This window comes from Hyperolius riggenbachi, chromosome 6 (genome assembly GCF_040937935.1).
Source record: "Hyperolius riggenbachi isolate aHypRig1 chromosome 6, aHypRig1.pri, whole genome shotgun sequence".
In the NCBI taxonomy this organism is placed as follows: Eukaryota; Metazoa; Chordata; class Amphibia; order Anura; family Hyperoliidae; genus Hyperolius; species Hyperolius riggenbachi.
The window spans coordinates 391,471,131-391,497,283 of NC_090651.1; the positions used below are offsets into that span (position 1 = coordinate 391,471,131).

The window sequence follows — 26,153 nt, forward strand, 5'->3', positions numbered from 1 at the left end:
GGCAGTGCTGCTGTCCTCATCCTCCTCCTCTGCCTCGTCAGCCTCATCCTCTCTCCACCCCCGCACCAACTCAGCTGCACTGTGCTGCTCCCCCTCATCACCAGCAAGGTCAGGGACCTCCACCAAGTCCTCCTCCTCCTCCCCCTCAGAGGTGGACTGTGCAGCTGCTTGCCGCTCCTGCTGGTCCAAGGCTGCCGCTCCCTGTTCCAGCAAAGCATCGAGGGCCCTGTTCAGCAGACAAACCAGGGGCACCCACTCGCAGACCATAGCATGGTCCCTGCTCACCATGTTAGTGGCCTGCAGAAAGGGAGCCAGCACTAAGCACACCTGCTGCATGTGCCTCCAGTCATCATCGGGGACGATGGACGGGATGTTGCTGGTCTTGTCCCTTCTCTGAGCGGCGGAAACAGTGGCCAGGGCAAGGTACTGGTTGACAGCGTGCTTCTGTTCAACCAGACGCTCCAACATCGCCAGGGTGGAGTTCCAGCGAGTCGGAACGTCAAGGATCAGCCGATGGCGTGGCAGATCCAGCTCCTTTTGCACGTCTTCCAGGCTCGCACAGGCTGCAGCCGAGCGCCGGAAGTGACGCACAACGTTCCTTGCCGTTTCCAGCAGTTCGCCCATCCCCTGGTAGGTGCGCAAGAACTTCTGCACCACCAGGTTCAGCACGTGGGCAAGACAGGGGATGTGGGTCAGGTTTCCCCTGTCTATTGCGGCAACCAGATTGGCCCCATTGTCGGCCACCACCTCTCCGACTCTGAGGCCTCTGGGGGTCAGCCAAATCCTCTCCTGCTCCTGGAGTTTGGCCAACACATGGGTTGCCGTCAGCTTGGTCTTCCCAAGGCTGACCAAGTGCAGCAGTGCTTGGCAGTGGCGGGCCTTCACGCTGCTGCTGAGGCGGGGGGTTTGGCCAGGTGTGCCGGAGGATGGCAGAGGATCGGAGGAACCTGCTGCAGTTCCCCTGACCCTGCGGGGTGGCACCACCCACTGTGTTGCTGCTGCTGCTGTGCCCGCTGCTGCTCTCCCATCCTCACCCCCTTCCACCAAGCTGACCCAGTGGACAGTGAAGGACAGGTAGCGGCCTGTCCCGAAGCGGCTGCTCCAGGAGTCCATGGTGACGTGAACCCTTTCACCAACCGCGTGCTCCAGCCCTCGCTCCACATTGGCCATCACAAAGCGGTGCAGTGCAGGAATGGCCTTGCGGGAGAAAAAGTGTCTGCTGGGGAGCTGCCAGTCTGGGGCTGCGCAAGCAAGCAGCGCACGAATGTCGCTCCCCTCCTGCACGAGCGTGTACGGCAGGAGTTGGTAGCACATGGCCCGTGCCAGCAAGCCGTTCAGCTGCCGCACGCGACGGCTGCTGGGAGGCAGAGCCCTAACCACCCCCTGGAAGGACTCGCTCAAAAGGCTCTGGCGTGGCCTTTTGCTGGCACGGGAATCAGCAGACACAGCAGAGGAGGCCACTGAGGACTGGCTGCCAGAACAGGCCTCAGTGTCGGCGGCAGGAGTTGCAGAGGGGGGAGGAGCAGTGCGTTTCCGCACTCCTGCTGGTGCTGCTGGAGGAGCAGGAGGGCGGGTGGCTGCTGTTGCTGCTGCTGCTGAAGGCTGTGCAGTGATGGGTGTGGTGCCACTGCCAGCACCAGATGCCTTCAGCCTCTGGAACTCCTCATGCTGGTGGAAATGTTTCGCAGCAAGGTGGTTGATGAGCGAGCTGGTGCTGAACTTTAAGGGGTCTGCACCTCTGCTCAACTTCCGCTGACAGTGGTTGCAAGTGGCGTACTTGCTGTACACAGTGGGCATGGTGAAATATCGCCAGATTGGTGACAGAAACATCCCCCTACGGCATGGAAGCGCTGCTGCCTGTCTCCCTGTGGTGGTTGGGGGGGGGGCTTGGGGGGCTTGGGTGCGGCTGGTGGTGGTACTGGCAGATGCTGCTGCTGCTGCTGCTGAGCCTGAGACACCAGCAGGCTGTGGGACCTGCCTACTGCTGCTGCCAATGCTTGCAATGATGCGCCTCCTTGCAAGGCCCACAAGAGCATCCTCCTCCTCCTCCTCAGAGCTGCTGAGGACGACATCCCCTGGAGGTGGTGGCACCCAGTCTCTGTCTGTCACCGGGTCATCATCATCCTCCCCCTCCTGAAACATGTCCTGCTGGGATGATGACCCCCCAAACTCCTCTCCTGATGCATGGATGGGCTGCTTGACTGTCGCCACAGTCTTGCTGTCCAATCCCTCATCCCCCAAAGTGCCCATCAGCATCTCCTCCTCAAAATCGCCAACAACAGCAGACAATACCCTGATGGTGCCTGGGGTAAAAATACTGCTGAGTGACAGGTCGCCAACTTGTGACGGTGAACTGGCCTCCTCCCCAGACCCTGCTGGGCGGCTGCTGCGAACAGGGGTGGTGGTGGTGGTGGTGGTGAGGGTGGAGGCCTCGGATGCAGAGCTGATGGCGGGCTGCTCATCCTCCGTCATGAGTTGCACCACAGTGTCTGCATGCTTTTCCTCAATGGGACATTTCCGACCCGGCTGGAGGAAAATCGGAGCAGGTGCTACACGCTGCTGCTGCTGTGTCTCTGCAGCGTGAGTTGCAGATGCTCCTGCTGGGCGGCGCCCAAGGCGTCCACGGCCAGTGGCTATGGGAGGAATGTTAGCCACTGACGCTGCTGCTGCTGCTGCGGAACTGTGCATGGTGGCGCGGCCTGCCACAATGCTGCTCCCTCTCCTCCTGATTCCCTTGCTGCCCTTCCCCTTGCCCAAACCGCGCTGGCTGCCACTTCCAGACATCTTCGATGTTTTGGGTGTATAGACAAAAGTTTTTTAAAAGGGCGGGTGAAAAGTGGGGTACTTTAATGGAGTGGGTTGGTGGGTGAGGTGACTGAGTGAGTGTCCCTAGTACAGTAAGTAAGTAGTAACAGTCAGGAAGTACAACTAGCAGTTACAATAATCAGTAGTAATCACAAGTAAATTTAGTGTGTGTACACTACAGACAGTGAGTGCACGCACGCGCAAACACGCGCAGGAGCTAGCCTATGAACAGTGACTGAGTGAGTGTCCCTAGTACAGTAAGTAAGTAAGTAGTAACAGTCAGTAAGTACAACTAACTAATTACAATAATGAATCAGTTATCAGAAGGAAATAGAGTGTGTGTAGTGTGTGTACACAGACAGTGAGTGCACACACGCAGGAGCTAGTAGCCTATGAACAGTGACTGAGTGTCCTAGACTCCTAGTACAGTAAGAGTAAGTAGTAACAGTAAGTACAACTAACTAATTACAATAATCAATCAGTTATCAGAAGGAAATAGAGTGTGTGTAGTGTGTACACAGACAGTGAGTGCACACACGCAGGAGCTAGTAGCCTATGAACAGTGACTGAGTGTCCTAGACTCCTAGTACAGTAAGTAGTAACAGTAAGTACAACTAACTAATTACAATAATCAATTACAATAATCAATCAGTTATCAGAAGGAAATAAAGTGTGTGTAGTGTGTACACAGAAAGTGAGTGCACACACGCAGGAGCTAGTAGCCTATGAACAGTGACTGAGTGTCCTAGACTCCTAGTACAGTAAGAGTAAGTAGTAACAGTAAGTACAACTAACTAATTACAATAATCAATCAGTTATCAGAAGGAAATAGAGTGTGTGTAGTGTGTGTACACAGACAGTGAGTGCACACACGCAGGAGCTAGTAGCCTATGAACAGTGACTGAGTGTCCTAGACTCCTAGTACAGTAAGTAGTAACAGTAAGTACAACTAACTAATTACAATAATCAATTACAATAATCAATCAGTTATCAGAAGGAAATAGAGTGTGTGTAGTGTGTACACAGAAAGTGAGTGCACACACGCAGGAGCTAGTAGCCTATGAACAGTGACTGAGTGTCCTAGACTCCTAGTACAGTAAGAGTAAGTAGTAACAGTAAGTACAAACAACTAACTAATTACAATAATCAATCAGTTATCAGAAGGAAATAGAGTGTGTGTAGTGTGTGTACACAGACAGTGAGTGCACACACGCAGGAGCTAGTAGACTATGAACAGTTACTGAGTGTCCTAGACTCCTAGTACAGTAAGAGTAAGTAGTAACAGTAAGTACAACTAACTAATTACAATAATCAATCAGTTATCAGAAGGAAATAGAGTGTGTGTAGTGTGTGTACACAGACAGTGAGTGCACACACGCAGGAGCTAGTAGCCTATGAACAGTGACTGAGTGTCCTAGACTCCTAGTACAGTAAGTAGTAACAGTAAGTACAACTAACTAATTACAATAATCAATTACAATAATCAATCAGTTATCAGAAGGAAATAGAGTGTGTGTAGTGTGTACACAGACAGTGAGTGCACACACGCAGAAGCAGCTAGTAGCCTATGAACAGTGACAGTGAGTGTCCTAGTACAGTTACAGTATATAACTACAATACTAATACAATCAGTAGTAAAGGACAGCAGAAATACTGGTATAGAATAGAGAGAAATAAACAGAGGACAGGAGGACAGCTGCCCACACAGGCAAGGCCCTGAGGCCTAAAGCTGTAAGCCTGCAGCAGCTGGCCTGTCTCTATGTAACACAAAAGCTACTAACTAAAATACAATGTCTAACTAACTAACAACAATATAGGTGTGTATAGGAGGTGTATGTGAGCAAAAACGCTAGGTAAATGACCACAATAGAGCTCTTGCTAAGCCAAAGCACAAAGGAGCAACTCTCTCTCTATGCAAGTCTCAGGCAAGGACGGAGAAACGTAACATGGCGGCCGCTATTTATAGGGTAGGGGCTGGCCAGGGTCCCCCTCTGTGATTGGCTGCCGTCAGAGGGCCTGGGAGCCCTCTGATTGGCTCTAAGGACATCAATCTGGGCTATGACGCTATTCGAGCTCGGTACCGAGCTCGAATAGCGCCGTTTGCTCGAATAGCTCAAATAGTGAATGGGCTATTCGAGTGTACTCGGATAGCCCATTCGAATAGCTACAGTTATTCGGAGCTCGAATACCGAGCTCGAATAGCGGGAAAAGAGCTCGAATATTCGAGCTACTCGAATATTCGAGCTCTGCTGAGCACCACTGTTCAACGGCCAATATACTGCACACGCGTGGCTATTGTTTAAAGGTTCAATGAAAAAAATCTTTTTGTATGCGTAACAATGGACTAGCATGCATAATTGCAGTTAGCGATTACATTTACATGCAAAATATTTTACTCGTAATCCACAAATTTTGCATTACGATTACCAAGCATAATTGTGACTTGTGATGTGTAATCAGAGATGACCCAAATGGATCACCGGCTGAAAATTTCCGGCAGATATAACCTACTCGCGCCCGAGCACATGGCATGTTCTATCCACCCCCTATACATTATGATTCTGTTAAACTGTGGGCCCTTACCTCACAGTCAGCAGACACATGGCAGCCAATCAGCCTGCACTCCCCCACGGACCCGCCCCTCCGCCCTCTATAAAAATGCAGTTGTGCCGGCCATATTTCATTCTGTCTCAGGCTGCTGTAGTGAGAGGAAGGGACAGAGAGCATTGCTGAGATAGGGGAAGTTATCTAGGCATGTTTACTTTGTTCCTCTCTGACTGACTTGCTGTGAAAGCACCCCAAATAGCCCTTTTGAGGGCTACTACATCGTACTACATGTAGCACCCCAAATAGCTCTTTTGAGGGCTACTACATCGTTCTGCTGTTTTGTTTTAGTGTGTGTGACACTCCACAGCCCACTGACACCCACCCAGAGCTGTGCACAGTATTACTGCTTACTGTTATTGCTGCCACATTAAGTTGCAGGCACAGGACCAGTCCAGTGCATTAGTTTAGACTGTATTCTGATAGTACTATTGCATTTCTCTGTGTGAGACACTCCACAGCCCACTGACACCCAGAGCTGTGCGCACACTACTATTATTGTTGCCACATTAAACTCTTGAGGACTGCAGTGTTAAACCCCCCTAGTGACCAGGCCTTTTACAAATTAGGCCACTGCAGCTTTAAGGCCAAGCTGCAGGGCCGCACAACTCTGCACACAAATGATTCCCTCCCCCCCCCCCCTTTTCTCCCCACCAACAGAGCTCTCTGCTGGTGGGGTCTAATCACTCTCCCAGTGTTTATTTATTTTTTAGTAAATATTTATTTCCTTTTTTTAATAAATATGCCTATTTTTTAATTGATTTTCTAACCCTCCCTCCCCCATCAGCCTATCACAGCGAATCGCTCCTGTGTTCCCCGGGGGCCTTAGATTGCAGAGCTTTACAGTGTCATTAGATCGCTGCTGGGAGAATGATAGAGGAGATGTGCACGCGCGTGATCTCCTGCAAAACACGCCCCCAGGACTGCACACCGATTGGCGTTAGGCGGTCCTGGAGCTGCTGCTGCATCCATGCCGATTGGCATGGAGCAGTCGTTAAGTAGCAGGTTAAGTAGCAGGCACAGTGCCACTCCAGGACATTAGCTTAGACTGTATTCTGATAGTACTATTGCATTTCTCTGTGTGTGACTCTAAAGCCCACTGATACCCACAGCTGTGCGCAGCACTACTGCTATTGTTGCCCCATTCAGTTGCAGGCACAGGACCCCACTTCAGTGTTTTTTCTTCCACTGTATTTTGATAGATCTACTGTATTTCTCTGTGTGTGACACTGCACAGCCCATTAGCCAAAGAACAGAACTGGGCCAAACAACAATACCAAATAATGCCATGGATGGATGATTTCAATAAACTTCACACAAGAGAGAAAGCCGTCCATCTAGCAGTAAATTGATACTCCTAACAAATGAACTCCATGTAGTGTAAACAATTTTATTAGGGACATATCCCTTCTAAAAACTATTAAAACCTAACAAGGGGTGTGGCTAAGTAACAGAATGACACATACAGTAATGGTCATGAATAAAACACACAAAATCGGTACAAATAATTAAATAATGGGTGCAATGGAGGTATTAACAGTCATTAATACTAATATACATCCAGTGCGCTTGTAAAGACCACACTGATCTAGCTTTACCACTAATGTGTGGTCTAATGAGAGAGCTGAGAAACAGCACCTATTGATAGAAAGCTAGGAAAAAAATGAATACGATGCTTACTACTAAAGACACCACCATAAGATGTGTCGGCCAACACCCCTCGAACCATCTCACATGTATCGCAGACTCCCTCTGCTTCCTCAGAGATGAAATGTTCGGGTGCAGAGAGCCACTTATACAGTCCTAATACAGCGTATGATATCGCTGTATTCGCCGCACTTACTTCCTGAAAGGCGTGGCCATGCCCCATGATGTCATCGCGCTGTGCGTTCCACATGACGTACTCACGCGGTGACATACTATAAACTAATTCCTCAATCGGTGGGCGAAGTTACGCTTGCCCATACTACGGGCTGGAACATAGCTTATGTATAAACATATGTTAGGTATGATAGTATCAAAAAAGAACAAACTATTTGAAGGGAGAAAAGGGAGGAATAAAGAGGAGGGACAGGAGGACTACACAGCCCACTGACACCCAGAGCTTTGTACACTACTGCTATTTTTGCCACATCAATTTGCAGGCACAGTACCACTCCAGTGCATTATTTTTCACTTGTTGCAGGCGCTGTACCCCAAATAAAATAAAATGACAGGCAGAGGCAGGCCACCCCTCAGGGGTCCTCGAAGTGCTGTGCTGCTGTGATTTCCTGCGGCCCTGGAAGAATGCCCAGTGTTCAGAGGACCTGTATGTATCATCAACACCCAAAATTCAGAGGATGTAGTGGACTGGCTTACACAGCACACCCATCTTCTACAGCTTCTGCATGGAACCTTGATGCACCATCCTCCTCCTGCTCTGATTCCGGCACCCCACAACAACCTACCACCCGCCCTGCAGCCACCACCACCACTAGCACCACAGCCGCTCCACTTGATATGTCAGAGGAGTTATTCACACATTTGTGTGATGAATTTAGTGATGCACAACCGTTATTGTTCCACCACGTGATATGTCTCAGTCAGGTCAGATACAGGATCACTGTTATTGGCTAGTGGGGTTAGGGAGGGTGGGAATGTTATACAATAAATAAAAAATAGAAGAATTTATTTAAAAAAAAACAAATACATAAAAAATAAACGCAGGAGCAGGGATCAGACCCCACCAACAGAAATCTCTGTTGGTGGGAAGAAAAGGGGGGGGGTCACTTGTTTGCTGAGTTGTGTGGTCCTGCAGAGAGCCTAACTAGTAAAAAAACGGCCTGGTCACTGGGGGGGGGGGGGGGGGGTTAACACCGTGGTCATTAAGTGGTTAATGTAGTGGGAGGCAGCATCTTGGGGGCTTGTGGGCTCTCTACCTATGAAGGGCTGACACTTATCTCTAGTAGGTTTAGATAATAATATTACAATTCCAGTAGTGGTTAGTTTGGGTCATGTGGCTGATATGGTGGAGCAATGCTGCAATAGCAGAGCAGGTGATTGGCAGAGTAAACCACATTGAGCAACGTAAGTCCAAAAACTGTATGAGTAAGTGTATGTATGTTTTTGATGTTACTTGGTCTGCAGTCCTCTGGGAAATGTGCTTCTTGGGCAGAATGTGGTCCCATCCGGCTTATCTGTGCTGCTGTGATGTGCAGTGATATATAGAGATGCCCACAAGGTTTCCTTGCTGTGCTGGATGTGGGTGGGGTAGTGTAAGGATCAGCATGGCTCAGGAGACCTACTCATGCTGACCTGCTTTGTGCATATTGCTGCTGCAATATTTGTAGATTCTCCATATTAGTAGTATTGGAGGTTTGTGTCACTATCTCAGCAACATGTTTGTGCAAAGGATTATTATTGATATGTGTTATTGGCTATGTAATGTAGTTGGCAGAAGGTAGGAACAGAAGCTGTCCTATGATTGGGACATTGTGAAAGTAAACATAATAGTTAGCATTCACTATATTCCTGGAAATCAGGTTCAAAGTGAACCCCAGGTAAGAGGTATATGGAGGCTGCCATATTGATTTCCTTTTAAACAATACCAGTTGCCTGGCTGCTCTGCTGATCTATTTGGCTGCAGTAGTGTCTGAATAACACCAGAAACAAGCATGCAGCTAATCTTGTCAGATCTGACAACAATGTCAGTACCACATGCTTGTTCCGGGTCTATGGCTGAAAGTATTAGAGGCAGAGGATCAGCAGGACAGCCAGGCAACTGGTATTGCTTGAAAGGAAATAAATATGGCAGTCTCCATATCACTCTCACCTTGTGTTCACTTTAAGTAAACTGTATGTACAATAGAAAGTTTTGAACATTGCTATGAACTATATATGTCACATTTATTTTTGTTTTTGTTATAGGGACTTGTTCAGTTTGAATATCTGGCTTTCATTGTTTTTGGAAAATGGATGGATCTCCTCCAAGTCACTTCTATGAGGCTTTCCATAACATTAGCAGCATTGTGAAAGTCCTGAGTGTTTGCTGTTACTGTGTTGCCTTCATTGTGGGATCAGTAGGGAACGGACTGGTGATCTGGATCGCTGGCTTCAGGATGAAGACAGTCAGTGCCGTGTGGTTTGCCAACTTGGCCATCATTGACTTCCTGTTCTGTGTTTCTTTACCTCTTTCTATAATGGAGTGGCTTTGGCTTGATGTAGGAGAATTGTTTTTCTATACACCCATAATTCATTGGATAAGGTTACAGCTAAACTCCAACGTCAGCATTATCTTCATCACAGTCATCAGTATTGACCGTTGGGTGTCAGTCATGTGGCCATTTTGGTCTAGAGTACATCGTACAAGGAAGCTAGCCATCGTTGTCTCCCTGGTTATTTGGACTGTGCCTCAAATCATTGGAGTAGTGTGGACCTTCACCCTCAATAGTAGCACTGTTCCTTTATCTTATACACACGTTCAGAGAGACTTCTTTTCGATATTCAATGATACTTATTTTGACATTGTAAATGTCTCGTTTGTGCACACACTTAGTCCACATTTTCATCATCATCCTAGTTTCTTCACTTTCACGCTATGTTTGACTATTATCCCCCTGTGTAATTGCATGATTGTCCTCAAACTACAAAACCGCGCATTTAAAAGGCCCAAAACGTTACAGAAAACGCTGAGAGTTACCATTGCCGTGGTGGTTTGCTTTTTTATTTGCTGGATTCCGTACTACATCTGGCCTGTCATTGAATACAATAGGAATAGTAGCACAGAATTTCTGACCAATTTTACAGTTAATGTTATTTGTGTTTGGTTGGCAACCATCAGCAGCTGCATCAATCCCGTTATCTATGTATTAGTAGGTCAAAAACACAAACCCAATAATAAAAGGTCTATAAAAGCCAAACTGGAAGAAACCATGGAGAATGCAATGAATGAACCCAAGTGAGAGCTGTGAGGAGATTTCTTGCTCGTTATTTATTTATAGGGTCTCTCCGAACATACGAGCTGGAAAATCCATGAAGAAGGCTGTTTACCTTCCCAGGTGTCACCATACATGTCAGCTTCTGAGCCAATAAATCTCAAGTATTACAAATTAAATGTTAAAGCTTGAAAATCCCTCCCCGTGTAGCCCTCCCTGTAGCCCTCCCCGTGTAGCCCTCCCTGTAGCCCTCCCCGTGTAGCCCTCCCTGTAGCCCTCCCTGTAGCCCTCCCTGTGTAGCCCTCCCTGTAGCCCTCCCTGTAGCCCTCCCCGTGTAGCCCTCCCCGTGTAGCCCTCCCCGTGTAGCCCTCCCTGTAGCCCTCCCTGTAGCCCTCCCTGTAGCCCTCCCCGTGTAGCCCTCCGTGTAGCCCTCCCCGTGTAGCCCTCCCTGTAGCCCTCCCTGTAGCCCTCCCTGTAGCCCTCCCCGTGTAGCCCTCCGTGTAGCCCTCCCTGTGTAGCCCTCCCTGTGTAGCCCTCCCTGTAGCCCTCCCTGAAGCCCTCCCTGTAGCCCTCCCTGTAGCCCTCCCCGTGTAGCCCTTCCCTGTAGCCCTCCCTGTAGCCCTCCCTGTAGCCCTTCCCTGTAGCCCTCCCTGTAGCCCTCCCTGTAGCCCTCCCCGTGTAGCCCTTCCCTGTAGCCCTTCCCTGTAGCCCTCCCTGTAGCCCTCCCTGTAGCCCTCCCCGTGTAGCCCTCCCTGTAGCCCTCCCCGTGTAGCCCTCCCTGTGTAGCCCTCCCTGTAGCCCTCCCTGTAGCCCTCCCCGTGTAGCCCTCCTGACGTGCTCCTCCTCATTTCACTTCCTTTTCTGAACGCTGTTTTTAGGTTGCTTTTTTTTGCTTATTTAGGTTTTTGTACTTCATCCTATAATCAATGTTATGTGTTGTGAATTCAGTACAGGAATCTGCCTCTAGGAAATGTTCGATCTCTCTGTACAGCAATATTACCGCTAGTTCAGGCCCCGTGAATCCTGTTTCTCTAAAATGATATCCATTCATTTCAGATTCCCATTGAAGCTAAATGGAAAACACAAAGGTCCATTTCCCACTATAGTTGGAAGCAAGCTTTAATCATTGTTTAACCAGTTCTTACGCTTGCTACAGTGCATTTACTGAGACTTCATTGTAGCTCCAGGGGTGTAGATATATGTACCTCGGCATGATGCTCTGCTGCACACACATGCACGCTCCCGCATCATCCCCTGCTGCACACACACATGCACGCTCCCGCATCATCCCCTGCTGCACACACACATGCACGCTCCCGCGTCATTCCCTTCTGCACACACACATGCACGCTCCCGCATCATCCCCTGCTGCACACACACATGCACGATCCCGCGTCATTCCCTGCTGCGCACACATATGCATGCTCCCGCATCATTCTCTGCTGCGCACACGCATGCACGCTCCCGCGTCATCCCCTGCTGGGCACACACATGCACACTCCCACGTCATCCCCTGCTGCGCACACATATGCATGCTCCCATGTCATCCCCAGCTGCGCACCCACATCCACGCTCCCGCGTCATCCCCTGCTGCGCACACACATACATGCTCCCGCGTCATCCCCTGCTGCGCACCCACATCCACGCTCCCGCGTCATCCCCTGCTGCGCACACACATGCACACTCCCGTGTCATCCCCTGCTGCACACACACATGCACGCTCCCGCGTCATCCCCTGCTGCGCACAGACATGCATGCTCCCGCGTCATCCCCTGCTGCGCACACACATACACGCTCCGGCGTCATCCCCTGCTGCGCACACACACATGCATGCTCCCGCGTCATCCCCTGTTGCGCACACACATGCATGCTCCCGCATCATCCCCTGCTGCGCACACACATACATGCTCCCGCATCATCCCCTGCTGCACACACATGCACGCTCCCGCGTCATCCCCTGCTGCGCACACACATGCATGCTCCCACCTCATCCCCTGCTGCGCACACACATGCACGCTCCTGCGTCATTCCCTGCTGCGCACACACATACATGCTCCCGCGTCATCCCCTGCTGCGCACACACATGCACACTCCCACGTCATCCCCTGCTGTGCACACACATGCATGCTCCTGTGTCATCCCCTGCTGCGCACACATACATGCTCCAGCATTATCCCCTGCTGCGCACACACATGCACGCTCCCGCGTCATCCCCTGCTGCGCACACATATGCATGTTCCCGCATCATCCCCTGCTGCGCACACACATGCACGCTCCCGCATCATCCCCTGCTGCGCACACACATACATGCTCCCGCGTCATCCCCTGCTGCGCACACACATGCATGCTCCCGCGTCATCCCCTGCTGCACACACACATGCACGCTACCGCGTCATCCCCTGCTGCGCACACACATGCACGCTCCCGCGTCATCCCCTGCTGCGCACACACATACATGCTCCCGCGTCATCCCCTGCTGCGCACACACATGCACGCTCCCGCGTCATCCCCTGCTGCGCACACACATCCACGCTCCCGCGTCATCCCCTGCTGTGCACACACATACACGCTCCCGCATCATCCCCTGCTGCGCACACACATGCATGCTCCCGCATCATCCCCTGCTGCACACACAGATGCATGCTCCTGTATCACCCTCTGCTGCGCACACACATGCATGCTCCCGTGTCATCCCCTGCTGTGCACACATATGTATGCTCCCATGTCATCCCCTGCTGTGCACACAAGCATGCTCCCGCATCATCCCCTGTTGCAGACCTATGAATGCCCCCGCATGAATGATTAAAGTGCTTGTCATCAATAATCACCAGAATCCGTGAAATGCCATTGGTCATTGACAAAGTGAAAGTAAAACCACAACACAGCACTTCGTTTTCAGAGTACACAGGAATACAGTGGGGGGACATCTAGTGGCCAAAAAGTAAAAAGACACCCTACATACATTAAATTATATAAAAATATACAAATCCCCAATTAATTAACCCCTTACCCCCATCCATAGTTACTGAAATAGAACTACAAAGAGCAATCAATGCAGTGGAAAGAATCCTTGGTACACCCCTGCCACCACTTGGTACACCCCTGCCACCACTTGGCACACCCCTGCCACCACTTGGTACACCCCTGCTACTACTTGGTACACTCCAGCCACCACTGGACCTCCTCCACACATCCAGGCTAAGAACCAGAGCAAACAGGATCACACATGATCCCCACCATCCCGGCAGCCGCTTCTCCAACTGCATGTGCTCAGGCAGCCGTTACAGAACTATTCCTAGCAAAGCCTCCAGGCACAGGAACTCCTCTTTTCCCCAAGCAGTGCTCCTTCTGAACTCCAGCCTCGCACACAGCTAGACACTCCAGCATGGCTCCCCGGTGCATACATATGGAAACCGTGCCGGTAGACTTGGGGGCAGAATACAGCTGTTATATGGCTGATCCTGCTTCTGCACAAGTCCCAGCCAGGGTAATTACTATTCCCCCTCCAGGACGCCATGGATAGTGGGGGAATGAAATAATTCAGCTTTGAGCGATTGCTGGAGGCCGAATTATTGTGTTTTTTAAGCAACCTCGACTCCGTCTTCTGACAGCGCCGACGTTACTCACTGAGCGCCGCAATAGACTGATTCCCACTATAGTCTATGGCGGCGCCGGCTGCACCCAAATCTAGCAGCGCTGAAGAGGCACTGCTCCGTCCCCGGTCCCCTTGCTATTACATAAGCCGCTATCTGCATGCATGTTTTTATTCTATGCCTGTCTTTTTCTTTATTTGGCAATGTATTTTTGCACTATTGCTGGCCAATGCCGATGTTTACCACATACAATTGTGTGGCAACTGTTGCACTTGCCGAAATAAATCTGAATCTGATTCTGCAATAAAACACTTGTAAAAATAAAGTGTCATTAAAAAAAAAAAAGAATACATAAATAGTTACCATAGGGACTCAACCTTTTTGATATGTATGTCATGACGGTATATTACTGTTATTTTTGCAAATAAGGATTTTAAATAGTGATATAATGTAAGCAAAAAAAAAAGAATACTGAAAAGACACTTTTATTTCCAAATAAAATATTATTGTCATACATTGTACTATGGACATCATTTGAACATGGTAATAGCCTGTTGATTTTCAAGGGAAATATTTAAATTGCTGCCATTCTTGCACTGTTAATAGCAGATGCCTCAAACCTGTTACAGTCATTGGGTGACTGGGTGTAACGATCGGTGAAGCACAGAGAGGATCTGATTACCAATGATCTGCAGAATCACTGAGAATACAGTTGTATACCAGATTATACGTGATCTGCAGTATCACTGATAATCCGATATACTAGCTAACCTCTGTTCACCTGAGTAGAGTGTAGTGTTTGGTGTAACAGTAACACTTTGAGGACTAGGCCTCAGTGCAGCAAGGAGTACTGCACAGATTCCTTCCGCAGACCTGAGCTCTCCAAGACGGGAGGAGTCAGACTGACAGTAGGAAGGATGTCTGGAAGTGACCCTCAGGAGGAAGGGTCGCTAACAGAGCGAGGAACCGCCTCTAACGGTAAGGTCGGTTCTCGAGGTCGGACAAGCCAGGTCGTACACACACGGACAGATACAGTACAAGATCAGGAGGCAAAGGCGGAGTCAAAGTACAGGCAGGGTTCAGCAACGGGGTATCAGATATATCGAGGTACAGAATCAGGAGGCTGAGGCGGAGTCTAGGAACGAGCCGGAGATCGGCAACAGAGTATCAGAAATATCGAGGTACAAGATCAGAGTTCAGGAGAATAGTCGAGCAGGCAATAGGTCATAACAGATAATCACAATCAAACTAGTACTTTAGCTATCAACAGAATATAGCTAAGTGTAGGATTACAGCTCCAGCTGGTCCCGGCACACTTGCGGATCTGACTACGGATCTGGGTGCTTCCACGTAAGTGATCGCAACGCCAGACAGGGAGCAAGTGAACAGCCAGCAGTATATATACATGACCCACTTCCCAGCACCTCCCTAAGTGCTGGACCAATGGGAAGTGGAGTCAGAGTCAGCTGACCAGCCTGGTCAGTTGACTCAGTTTGACTAACATAAATTCTGCCTGAGTGCGCGCGCGCGTCAATCTAAATCTAGAGGGACTACGAGTCCCAGCCACATCACTGTGCGGCAAGCCCTCTGGTGGCCCATGCGCGAGGTTGGCCGCACCGCTAGCCATACGAGCGGCGGCCTCTCCGCACTGGGATCCAGAGGAGATCGGGCCACATGTAACAACCGCCGCGTCAGACGCGGCGGTTCCTCCGCATTCCCTTATGTGTTCAGTGGGAGCAGCCACCTCGCGCTGATCAGAGGCAGCTGCTCCTCCGCGCCTCCTTACACTGGGGTTCAAATTCAGAAAGGGGGCGGAGCCACAAACAGCCAATCAGATTTGTTTAATTTCAATGGGAATATACAAATTATTGATACCATGGACCCCAAAGCTCATAAACTTTGTCATTGAGGGGCTGTATGTCAAGGTTAGAAATAGTGGACCAATCAAAATTCACCTATTGATTTTAAAGGGGAATATTGAAACTGCTGCCATTCTTACACTGTTAATGGCAGAGGCCTCAAACTTGCTACAGTCGGTCATTAAGTGACTGGGGTTAAAATTCACTAAAGGGGCGGATCCACAAACAGCCGATCAGATTTCTTGACTGTATAAACTGCTTCCATTCACGCAATTTTGATGCCAGGAACCCGAAAGCTCACAAACTTGGTCACTGGGTGACTGTGTGTCAAGGTTACAAAAACTGGGTGGAGCCAAAACAGATTTCCCTGGGAAAAAGTAAACAGCAGCCATTCTTACACTGATAATGGCAGGGTTCTCAAACTTTGCACAGTTGGTCACTGGGTGACTGGGATTAATATTCAGGAAAGTGGGTGGAGCCTAAAAAAATCCAATCAAGATTCACCGGTTGATTATCAAGGGGCATATTAAACTTGCTGCCATTCTAGCACTGTTAATGGCACAAGCCTCAAACCTGCTACAGTTGGTCATTGGGGTTCAAATTCAGAAAAAGAACAGAGCCACAAACATCCAATCCGTTTTGTTTCATCTCACTGGGAAAATACAAATCATTGTTGCCAAGGACCCCAAAGCTCACAAACTTGGTCATTCAGTGACTGTGTGTCCAGGTTACAAAAAGTGAGCAGAGCCAAAAACAAATTTCACTGGGAAAATATAAACTGTAGCCTGTAATGGATTGCGGAGATGCCGGCGCGCGGTCTCTCAGCGGGACGACTGTCTCCGCATTGAGACCGGCGGTTTCCGCACAGCAGCATGCGTCTGGTTTGCCTGGGCCTTCTAGTGCACATAGATGGAGAGCTACACGCGTGCACGCTAGAAGGCAAGCCCTTTATGAAAGTAGGAGAGCGATCAGCTGATCAGGTCGATCAGCTGATCCCAGCGCGCTTACTGATTGGCTGAGTGAGGGCGGCGCTGAGGAGCGCTGCAGTGTATATAGCTCTTGCTGGTCAGTCTCTGGTTGTCTGCCGTTGCGAATACTTACGTGTGAGCACTCAGACCATAGTCAGATCCCACAGTGTGTTAGAACCAGGTGGACCTGGGAATTCACATTTAGCCAGATTACTACTGTGTTATACTTTAGACCAGTTCCGGGGTGTTGTGACCAAGGACCTCACACCCAAGCTTAGGATCACTGTGTCATTACTGTGTTATACTTTAGACCAGTTCCGGGATGTTGTGACCAAGGACCTCCCACCCAAGCTTAGGATCACTGTGTCATTACTGTGTTATACTTTAGACCAGTTCTGGGGTGTTGTGACCAAGGACCTCCCACCCAAGCTTAGGATCACTGTGTCATTACTGTGTTATACTTTAGACCAGTTCTGGGGTGTTGTGACCAAGGACCTCACACCCAAGCTTAGGATCACTGTGTCTTTGCTGTATTATTATTTAGACTAGTTCCTGGGTGTCGAGACCATGGACCTCACACCTAAGACTAGGACTGTGCTTTATATCTGTTATGACTATTTGCTCTGTTGACCTCTCTCTTGCTTTCTGATTCGGTACCTCTGCATATCTGCCTAACTGTTGCCAAACCCTGCCTGTACCCGGTTACTGAATCAGGCTTCTGGTTCTGTACCTCATATGCTCGTGTGTTGCCGACCTGGCCTGTCTGACCTTCCTGGCTGTTACTTATCCCTCAAATGATCAGTCTGTCTGTATACCTTTGACACTAATCCACCAAGTGTCATTTAGCTGCAAGGACCTCCTGTTCCTCAGAGAGTCTTTCCTGCAGTTCAGTCAGTGGCTTCTGCCCCTTAGGAGTCCATTGGCTGCAGTACAGTCTGATTCCCAATCCTCCAGGGAATCCTTGGCTGCAGTACAGTCTGATTCATATTCCATCAAGGAATCTCTGGCTGCTTCTCTGTCTCATCTCTAGAGATAGTCTCTGCTCGGCCAGAATGCCTGCTCTTCAGGTGTCCACTGGCTGCAGTAGTGTCTGTATCTCTCGCTCCACGGGAGATAACCTTCTACTGTTGCACCAAAAACACTTACACTTTATTAGGTGTCCAAAGGTTAGTCATACTTGTATTATTGGTGATTCTGCAGATCACCAATAATCAGGTATACATCTGTATTCTTGGTGATACTGCAAATCACCAATAATCAGATTCTCTCTGTGTGCTGACACCAATCGTTACATAGCCATTCTTACACTGTTAATGGCAGGGTTCTCAAACTTTGCCCAGATGGTCACTGGGTAACTGAGATTAATATTCAGGGAAGTGGGTGGAGCCTATAATAGCCATCAAAATTTCCCTGTTGATTTTCAAGGGTTATATTTAAATTGCTGCCATTTTTATACTGGTAATAGCAGATGCCTCAAACCTGCTACAGTTGGTCATTGGGTGACTGTGGTTCAAATGCTGGAGAGGGGCGGAGCCACAAACAGCCAATCTGATTTGTTTAATTTCTATGGGAATATACAAATTATTGATGCCAAATACCCCAAAGTTCCAAAACTTGGTCATTGAGTGATTGTGTGTTAGGGTTAGAAAGTGGGCGGAGCCAACAGCAGACAAATACATTCGGGGCAACGCTGGGTCATCAGCTAGTGTATAATATCAGTGAGACTTAAGTCATTGTTTGTCTATTGTAAAATCTTTCCTCCCCTGATTTACATTGTGAAATGTATCACAGATGGTGACCCGCCCACATTATGGGGGTGTAGTGGATAACACTGCTACTTTGTGAGACACAGTCCCCAGTCTGAATCCTGGGCTGGGACACTATCTGCATCCTGCTGTTTGAATGGGTTTCTTCAGGGGTCTAGTTCTGGAAAAAGAAGTGAGTGGACTCACCTGGAGAACCTCTGCGCGGCGCGCCAAAAAATGGGCGTGGTCAAGCACACCGTGGGCGTGGTCATGGGTGGGGCCAAATATACATGACCTTAGCAGTGATGTAAAAGGTCTGCCAGGGAAGTTTGAGCTCTGCCGTAGTGTATCCCCCAAAAATAGATGTAATCTGACAGCATTTCACCAAAAAGACACATAATCTGGTAGAAGTTCCTCCAAAATACAGATAATATGTCAGTGGTTCCCCCAAAATAGACAATGTGGCAGCAGCAGTTCCCCCAACATACACATAATTTGGAAGCAGTTCCCCAAAATACACGAAACCTGACAGCGGATCACCCAAAATACACGTAACACCCAAAATACATATAATCTGGCAGTAGTGGTCCCCCAAACATACACAATCTGGCAGCAGTTCCCCAAAATATACGTAATCTGGCAGCAGCCGTTCCCCTAACATACACATAATCTGGCAGCAGCCGTTCCCCTAACATACACATAATCTGGCAGCAGCCGTTCCCCTAACATACACGTAATCTGGCAGCTGTTCCCCAAAATACATAACAGCGGTTCCACAAAAATGCAGATAATATGACAGCAGTTCCCCCAAAATAGGTACCCCCAGCATAGGTAGCCAGGTCTATAGGTGTCCCCAGTATAAGTAGCCATGAGTATAGTAGTCCCCAGTATATGTAGCCAGAGGTATAGTTGCCTAGTATATGTAGCCAGGGGTATATGTGCCCAGTATATGTAGCCAGTGGGGTATGCCCCAGTATATGTAGGCAGGGGGTATATGTGCCCAGTATATGTAGGCAGGTGTATATGTCCCCAGTATATGTAGGCAGGTGTGTATGTCCCCAGTATATGTAGGCAGGTGTATATGTCCCCAGTATATGTAGGCAGGGGTATATGTCCCCAGTATATGTAGGCAGGGGTATGTCCCCAGTATATGTAGGCAGGTGTATATGACCCCAGTATATGTAGGCAGGTGTATATGTCCCAGTATATGTAGGCAGGGGTATATGTGCCCAGTATATGTAGCCAGTGGGATATGTCCCCAGTATATGTAGGCAGGGGTATATGTGCCCAGTATATGTAGGCAGGTGTATATGTCCCCAGTATATGTAGGCAGGGGTATGTCCCCAGTATATGTAGGCAGGGGTATGTCCCCAGTATATGTTGCCAGGGGTATAGATGACCCCAGTATATGTAGGCAGGTGTATATGTCCCAGTATATGTAGGCAGGGGTATATGTCCCCAGTATATGTAGGCAGGTGTATATGTCCCCAGTATATGTAGGCAGGGGTATATGTCCCCAGTATATGTAGGCAGGGGTATGTCCCCAGTATATGTAGGCAGGGGTATATGTCCCCAGTATATGTAGGCAGGTGTATATGTCCCCAGTATATGTAGGCAGGTGTATATGTCCCCAGTATATGTAGGCAGGGGTATATGTCCCCAGTATATGTAGGCAGGGGTATGCCCCCAGTATATGTAGGCAGGGGTATATGTCCCCAGTATATGTAGGCAGGTGTATATGTCCCCAGTATATGTAGGCAGGTGTATATGTCCCCAGTATATGTAGGCAGGTGTATATGTCCCCAGTATATGTAGGCAGGTGTGTATGTCCCCAGTATATGTAGCCAGGAGTATATGTCCCCAGTATATGTAGGCAGGGGTATATGTCCCCAGTATATGTAGGCAGGGGGATATGTCCCAGTATATGTAGGCAGGTGTATATGTCCCCAGTATATGTAGGCAGGGGGATATGTCCCAGTATATATAGGCAGGGGGTATATGTCCCAGTATATGTAGGCAGGGGGTATATGTCCCCAGTATATGTAGGCAGGGGTATATGTCCCCAGTATATGTAGGCAGGGGATATGTTCCAGTATTTGTAGGCAGGTGGTATATGTCCCAGTATATGTAGGCAGGGGGTATATGTCCCCAGTATATGTAGGCAGGGGAATATGTCCCAGTATATGTAGGCAGGGGGTATATTTCCCAGTATATGTAGGCATGGGGTATATGTCCCCAGTATATGTAGGCAGGGGGTATATGTCCCCAGTATATGTAGGCAGGGGGATATGTCCCAGTATATGTAGGCAGGGGGTATATGTCCCAGTATATGTAGGCAGGGGTATGTCCCCAGTATATGTAGGCAGGTGTATATGTCCCCAGTATATGTAGGCAGGTGTATATGCCCCCAGTATATGTAGGCATGGGGTATATGTCCCCAGTATATGTAGCCAGGGGGATATGTCCCAGTATATGTAGGTAGGTGTATATGTCCCCAGTATATGTAGGCAGGTGTATATGTCCCCAGTATATGTAGCCAGGTGTATATGTCCCCAGTATATGTAGGCAGGTGTATATGTCCCCAGTATATGTAGGCAGGGGTATGTCCCCAGTATATGTAGGCAGGTGTATATGTCACCAGTATATGTAGCCAGGTGTATATGTCCCCAGTATATGTAGGCAGGGGTATATGTCCCCAGTATATGTAGGCAGGTGTATATGTCCCCAGTATATGTAGGCAGGTGTATATGTCCCCAGTATATGTAGGCAGGTGTATATGTCCCCAGTATATGTAGCCAGGTGTATATGTCCCCAGTATATGTAGGCAGGGGTATATGTCCCCAGTATATGTAGGCAGGGGGATATGTCCCAGTATATGTAGGCAGGTGTATATGTCCCCAGTATATGTAGGCAGGGGGATATGTCCCAGTATATGTAGGCAGGGGGTATATGTCCCAGTATATGTAGGCAGGGGGTATATGTCCCCAGTGTATGTAGGCAGGGGTATATGTCCCAGTATATGTAGGCAGGGGGTATATGTCCCAGTATATGTAGGCAGGGGGTATATGTCCCCAGTATATGTAGGCAGGGGGATATGTCCCAGTATATGTAGGCAGGGGGTATATGTCCCAGTATATGTAGGCATGGGGTATATGTCCCCAGAATATGTAGGCAGGGGGTATATGTCCCCAGTATATGTAGGCAGGGGTATATGTCCCAGTATATGTAGGCAGGGGGTATATGTCCCAGTATATGTAGGCAGGGGTATATGTCCCCAGTATATGTAGGCAGGTGTATATGTCCCCAGTATATGTAGGCAGGTGTATATGTCCCCAGTATATGTAGGCAGGTGTATATGTCCCAGTATATGTAGGCAGGTGTATATGTCCCCAGTATATGTAGGCAGGTGTATATGCCCCCAGTATATGTAGGCAGGTGTATATGTCCCCAGTATATGTAGGCAGGTGTATATGTCCCCAGTATATGTAGGCAGGGGTATATGTCCCCAGTATATGTAGGCAGGTGTATATGTCCCAGTATATGTAGGCAGGTGTATATGTCCCCAGTATATGTAGGCAGGGGTATATGTCCCAGTATATGTAGGCAGGGGGTATATGTCCCCAGTATATGTAGGCAGGGGTATATGTCCTCAGTATATGTAGGCAGGTGTATATGTCCCCAGTATATGTAGGCCGGGGGATATGTCCCAGTATATGTAGGCAGGGGGTATATGTCCCAGTATATGTAGGCAGGGGGTATATGTCACCAGTATATGTAGGCAGGGGTATATGTCCCCAGTATATGTAGGCAGTGGGATATGTCCCAGTATATATAGGCAGGGGGTATATGTCCCAGTATATGTAGGCAGGGGGTATATGTCCCCAGTATATGTAGGCAGGGGGATATGTCCCAGTATATGTAGGCAGGGGGTATATGTCCCAGTATATGTAGGCATGGGGTAAATGTCCCCAGTATATGTAGGCAGGGGGTATATGTCTTCAGTATATGTAGGCAGGGGATATGTCCCAGTATATGTAGGCAGGGGGTATATGTCCCAGTATATGTAGGCGGGGGTTATATGTCCCCAGTATATGTAGGCAGGTGTATATGTCACCAGTATATGTAGGCAGGTGTATATGTCCCCAGTATATGTAGGCAGGTGTATATGTCCCCAGTATATGTAGGCAGGGGTATATGTCCCCAGTATATGTAGGCAGGTGTATATGTCCCAGTATATGTAGGCAGGTGTATATGTCCCCAGTATATGTAGGCAGGGGTATATGTCCCAGTATATGTAGGCAGGGAGTATATGTCCCCAGTATATGTAGGCAGAGGTATATGTCCCCAGTATATGTAGGCAGGTGCATATGTCCCCAGTATATGTAGGCAGGGGTATATGTCCCCAGTATATGTAGGCAGGGGTATATGTCCCCAGTATATGTAGGCAGGGGTATATATGCCCAGTATATATAGGCAGGTGTATATGTCCCCAGTATATGTAGGCAGGTGTATATGTCCCCAGTATATGTAGGCAGGTGTATATGTCCCCAGTATATGTAGGCAGGTGTATATGTCCCTAGTATATGTAGGCAGGTGTATATGTCCCCAGTATATGTAGGCAGGTGTATATGTCCCCAGTATACGTAGGCAGGGGTATATGTCCCCAGTATTTGTAGGCAGGTGTATATGTCCCCAGTATATGTAGGCAAGTGTATATGTCCCAGTATATGTAGGCAGGTGTATATGTCCCCAGTATATGTAGGCAGGTGTATATGTCCCAGTATATGAAGGCAGGTGTATATGTCCCCAGTATATGTAGGCAGGGGTATATGTCCCAGTATATGTAGGCAGGGGGTATATGTCCCCAGTATATGTAGGCAGGTGTATATGTCCCAGTATATGTAGGCAGGTGTATATGTCCCCAGTATATGTAGGCAGGTGTATATGTCCCCAGTATATGTAGGCAGGTGTATATGTCCCAGTATACGTAGGCAGGGGTATATGTCCCCAGTATTTGTAGGCAGGTGTATATGTCCCCAGTATATGTAGGCAAGTGTATATGTCCCAGTATATGTAGGCAGGTGTATATGTCCCCAGTATATGTAGGCAGGTGTATATGTCCCAGTATATGAAGGCAGGTGTATATGTCCCCAGTATATGTAGGCAGGGGTATATGTCCCAGTATATGTAGGCAGGGGGTATATGTCCCCAGTATATGTAGGCAGGTGTATATGTCCCAGTATATGTAGGCAGGTGTATATGTCCCCAGTATATGTAGGCAGGTGTATATGTCCCAGTATATGTAGGCAGGTGTATATGTCCCAGTATATGTAGGCAGGTGTATATGTCCCCAGTATATGTAGGCAGGGGTATATGTCCTAGTATATGTAGGCAGGGGGTATATGTCCCCAGTATATGTAGGCAGGGGTATATGTCCCCAGTATATGTAGGCAGGTGTATATGTCCCCAGTATATGTAGGCAGGTGTATATGTCCCCAGTATATGTAGGCAGGTGTATATGTCCCCAGTATATGTAGGCAGGTGTATATGTCCCCAGTATATGTAGGCAGGTGTATATGTCCCCAGTATATGTAGGCAGGTGTATATGTCCCCAGTATACGTAGGCAGGTGTATATGTCCCCAGTATATGTAGGCAGGTGTATATGTCCCAGTATATGTAGGCAGGTGTATATGTCCCCAGTATATGTAGGCAAGTGTATATGTCCCAGTATATGTAGGCAGGTGTATATGTCCCCAGTATATGTAGGCAGGTGTATATGTCCCAGTATATGAAGGCAGGTGTATATGTCCCCAGTATATGTAGGCAGGGGTATATGTCCCAGTATATGTAGGCAGGGGGTATATGTCCCCAGTATATGTAGGCAGGTGTATATGTCCGAGTATATGTAGGCAGGTGTATATGTCCCCAGTATATGTAGGCAGGTGTATATGTCCCAGTATATGTAGGCAGGTGTATATGTCCCAGTATATGTAGGCAGGTGTATATGTCCCCAGTATATGTAGGCAGGGGTATATGTCCTAGTATATGTAGGCAGGGGGTATATGTCCCCAGTATATGTAGGCAGGGGTATATGTCCCCAGTATATGTAGGCAGGTGTATATGTCCCCAGTATATGTAGGCAGGTGTATATGTCCCAGTATATGTAGGCAGGTGTATATGTCCCCAGTATATGTAGGCAGGTGTATATGTCCCAGTATATGTAGGCAGGTGTATATGTCCCAGTATATGTAGGCAGGTGTATATGTCCCCAGTATATGTAGGCAGGGGTATATGTCCTAGTATATGTAGGCAGGGGGTATATGTCCCCAGTATATGTAGGCAGGGGTATATGTCCCCAGTATATGTAGGCAGGTGTATATGTCCCCAGTATATGTAGGCAGGTGTATATGTCCCCAGTATATGTAGGCAGGTGTATATGTCCCCAGTATATGTAGGCAGGTGTATATGTCCCCAGTATATGTAGGCAGGTGTATATGTCCCCAGTATATGTAGGCAGGGGTATATATGCCCAGTATATATAGGCAGGTGTATATGTCCCCAGTATATGTAGGCAGGTGTATATGTCCCCAGTATATGTAGGCAGGGGTATATGTCCCCAGTATATGTAGGCAGGTGTATATGTCCCCAGTATATGTAGGCAGGTGTATATGTCCCCAGTATATGTAGGCAGGTGTATATGTCCCCAGTATATGTAGGCAGGGGTATATATGCCCAGTATATATAGGCAGGTGTATATGTCCACAGTATATGTAGGCAGGTGTATATGTCCCCAGTATATGTAGGCAGGTGTATATGTCCCCAGTATATGTAGGCAGGTGTATATGTCCCTAGTATATGTAGGCAGGTGTATATGTCCCCATTATATGTAGGCAGGTGTATATGTCCCCAGTATATGTAGGCAGGGGTATATGTCCCCAGTATATGTAGGCAGGTGTATATGTCCCAGTATATGTAGGCAGGTGTATATGTCCCCAGTATATGTAGGCAAGTGTATATGTCCCAGTATATGTAGGCAGGTGTATATGTCCCCAGTATATGTAGGCAGGTGTATATGTCCCAGTATATGAAGGCAGGTGTATATGTCCCCAGTATATGTAGGCAGGGGTATATGTCCCAGTATATGTAGGCAGGGGGTATATGTCCCCAGTATATGTAGGCAGGTGTATATGTCCCAGTATATGTAGGCAGGTGTATATGTCCCCAGTATATGTAGGCAGGGGTATATGTCCTAGTATATGTAGGCAGGGGGTATATGTCCCCAGTATATGTAGGCAGGGGTATATGTCCCCAGTATATGTAGGCAGGTGTATATGTCCCAGTATATGTAGGCAGGTGTATATGTCCCCAGTATATGTAGGCAGGTGTATATGTCCCCAGTATATGTAGGCAGGTGTATATGTCCCCAGTATATGTAGGCAGGTGTATATGTCCCCAGTATATGTAGGCAGGTGTATATGTCCCCAGTATATGTAGGCAGGTGTATATGTGCCCAGTATATGTAGGCAGGGGTATATGCCCCCAGTATATGTAGGCAGGTGTATATGTGCCCAGTATATGTAGGCAGGTGTATATGTCCCCAGTATATGTAGGCAGGTGTATATGTCCCCAGTATATGTAGGCAGGTGTATATGTCCCCAGTATATG

The 26,153-nt window shown here is 48.3% G+C and overlaps 1 protein-coding gene across 1 annotated transcript; it reads left to right on the forward strand.

The window, feature by feature from the left end:
- The first annotated feature begins 9,359 nt into the window (after positions 1-9,359).
- On the forward strand, positions 9,360-10,349 carry LOC137522320 (formyl peptide receptor-related sequence 4-like). The gene has a single exon (XM_068242351.1). The coding sequence runs from the start codon at positions 9,360-9,362 to the stop codon at positions 10,347-10,349; it is 990 nt and encodes a 329-aa protein (XP_068098452.1).
- Positions 10,350-26,153: the final 15,804 nt, after the last annotated feature.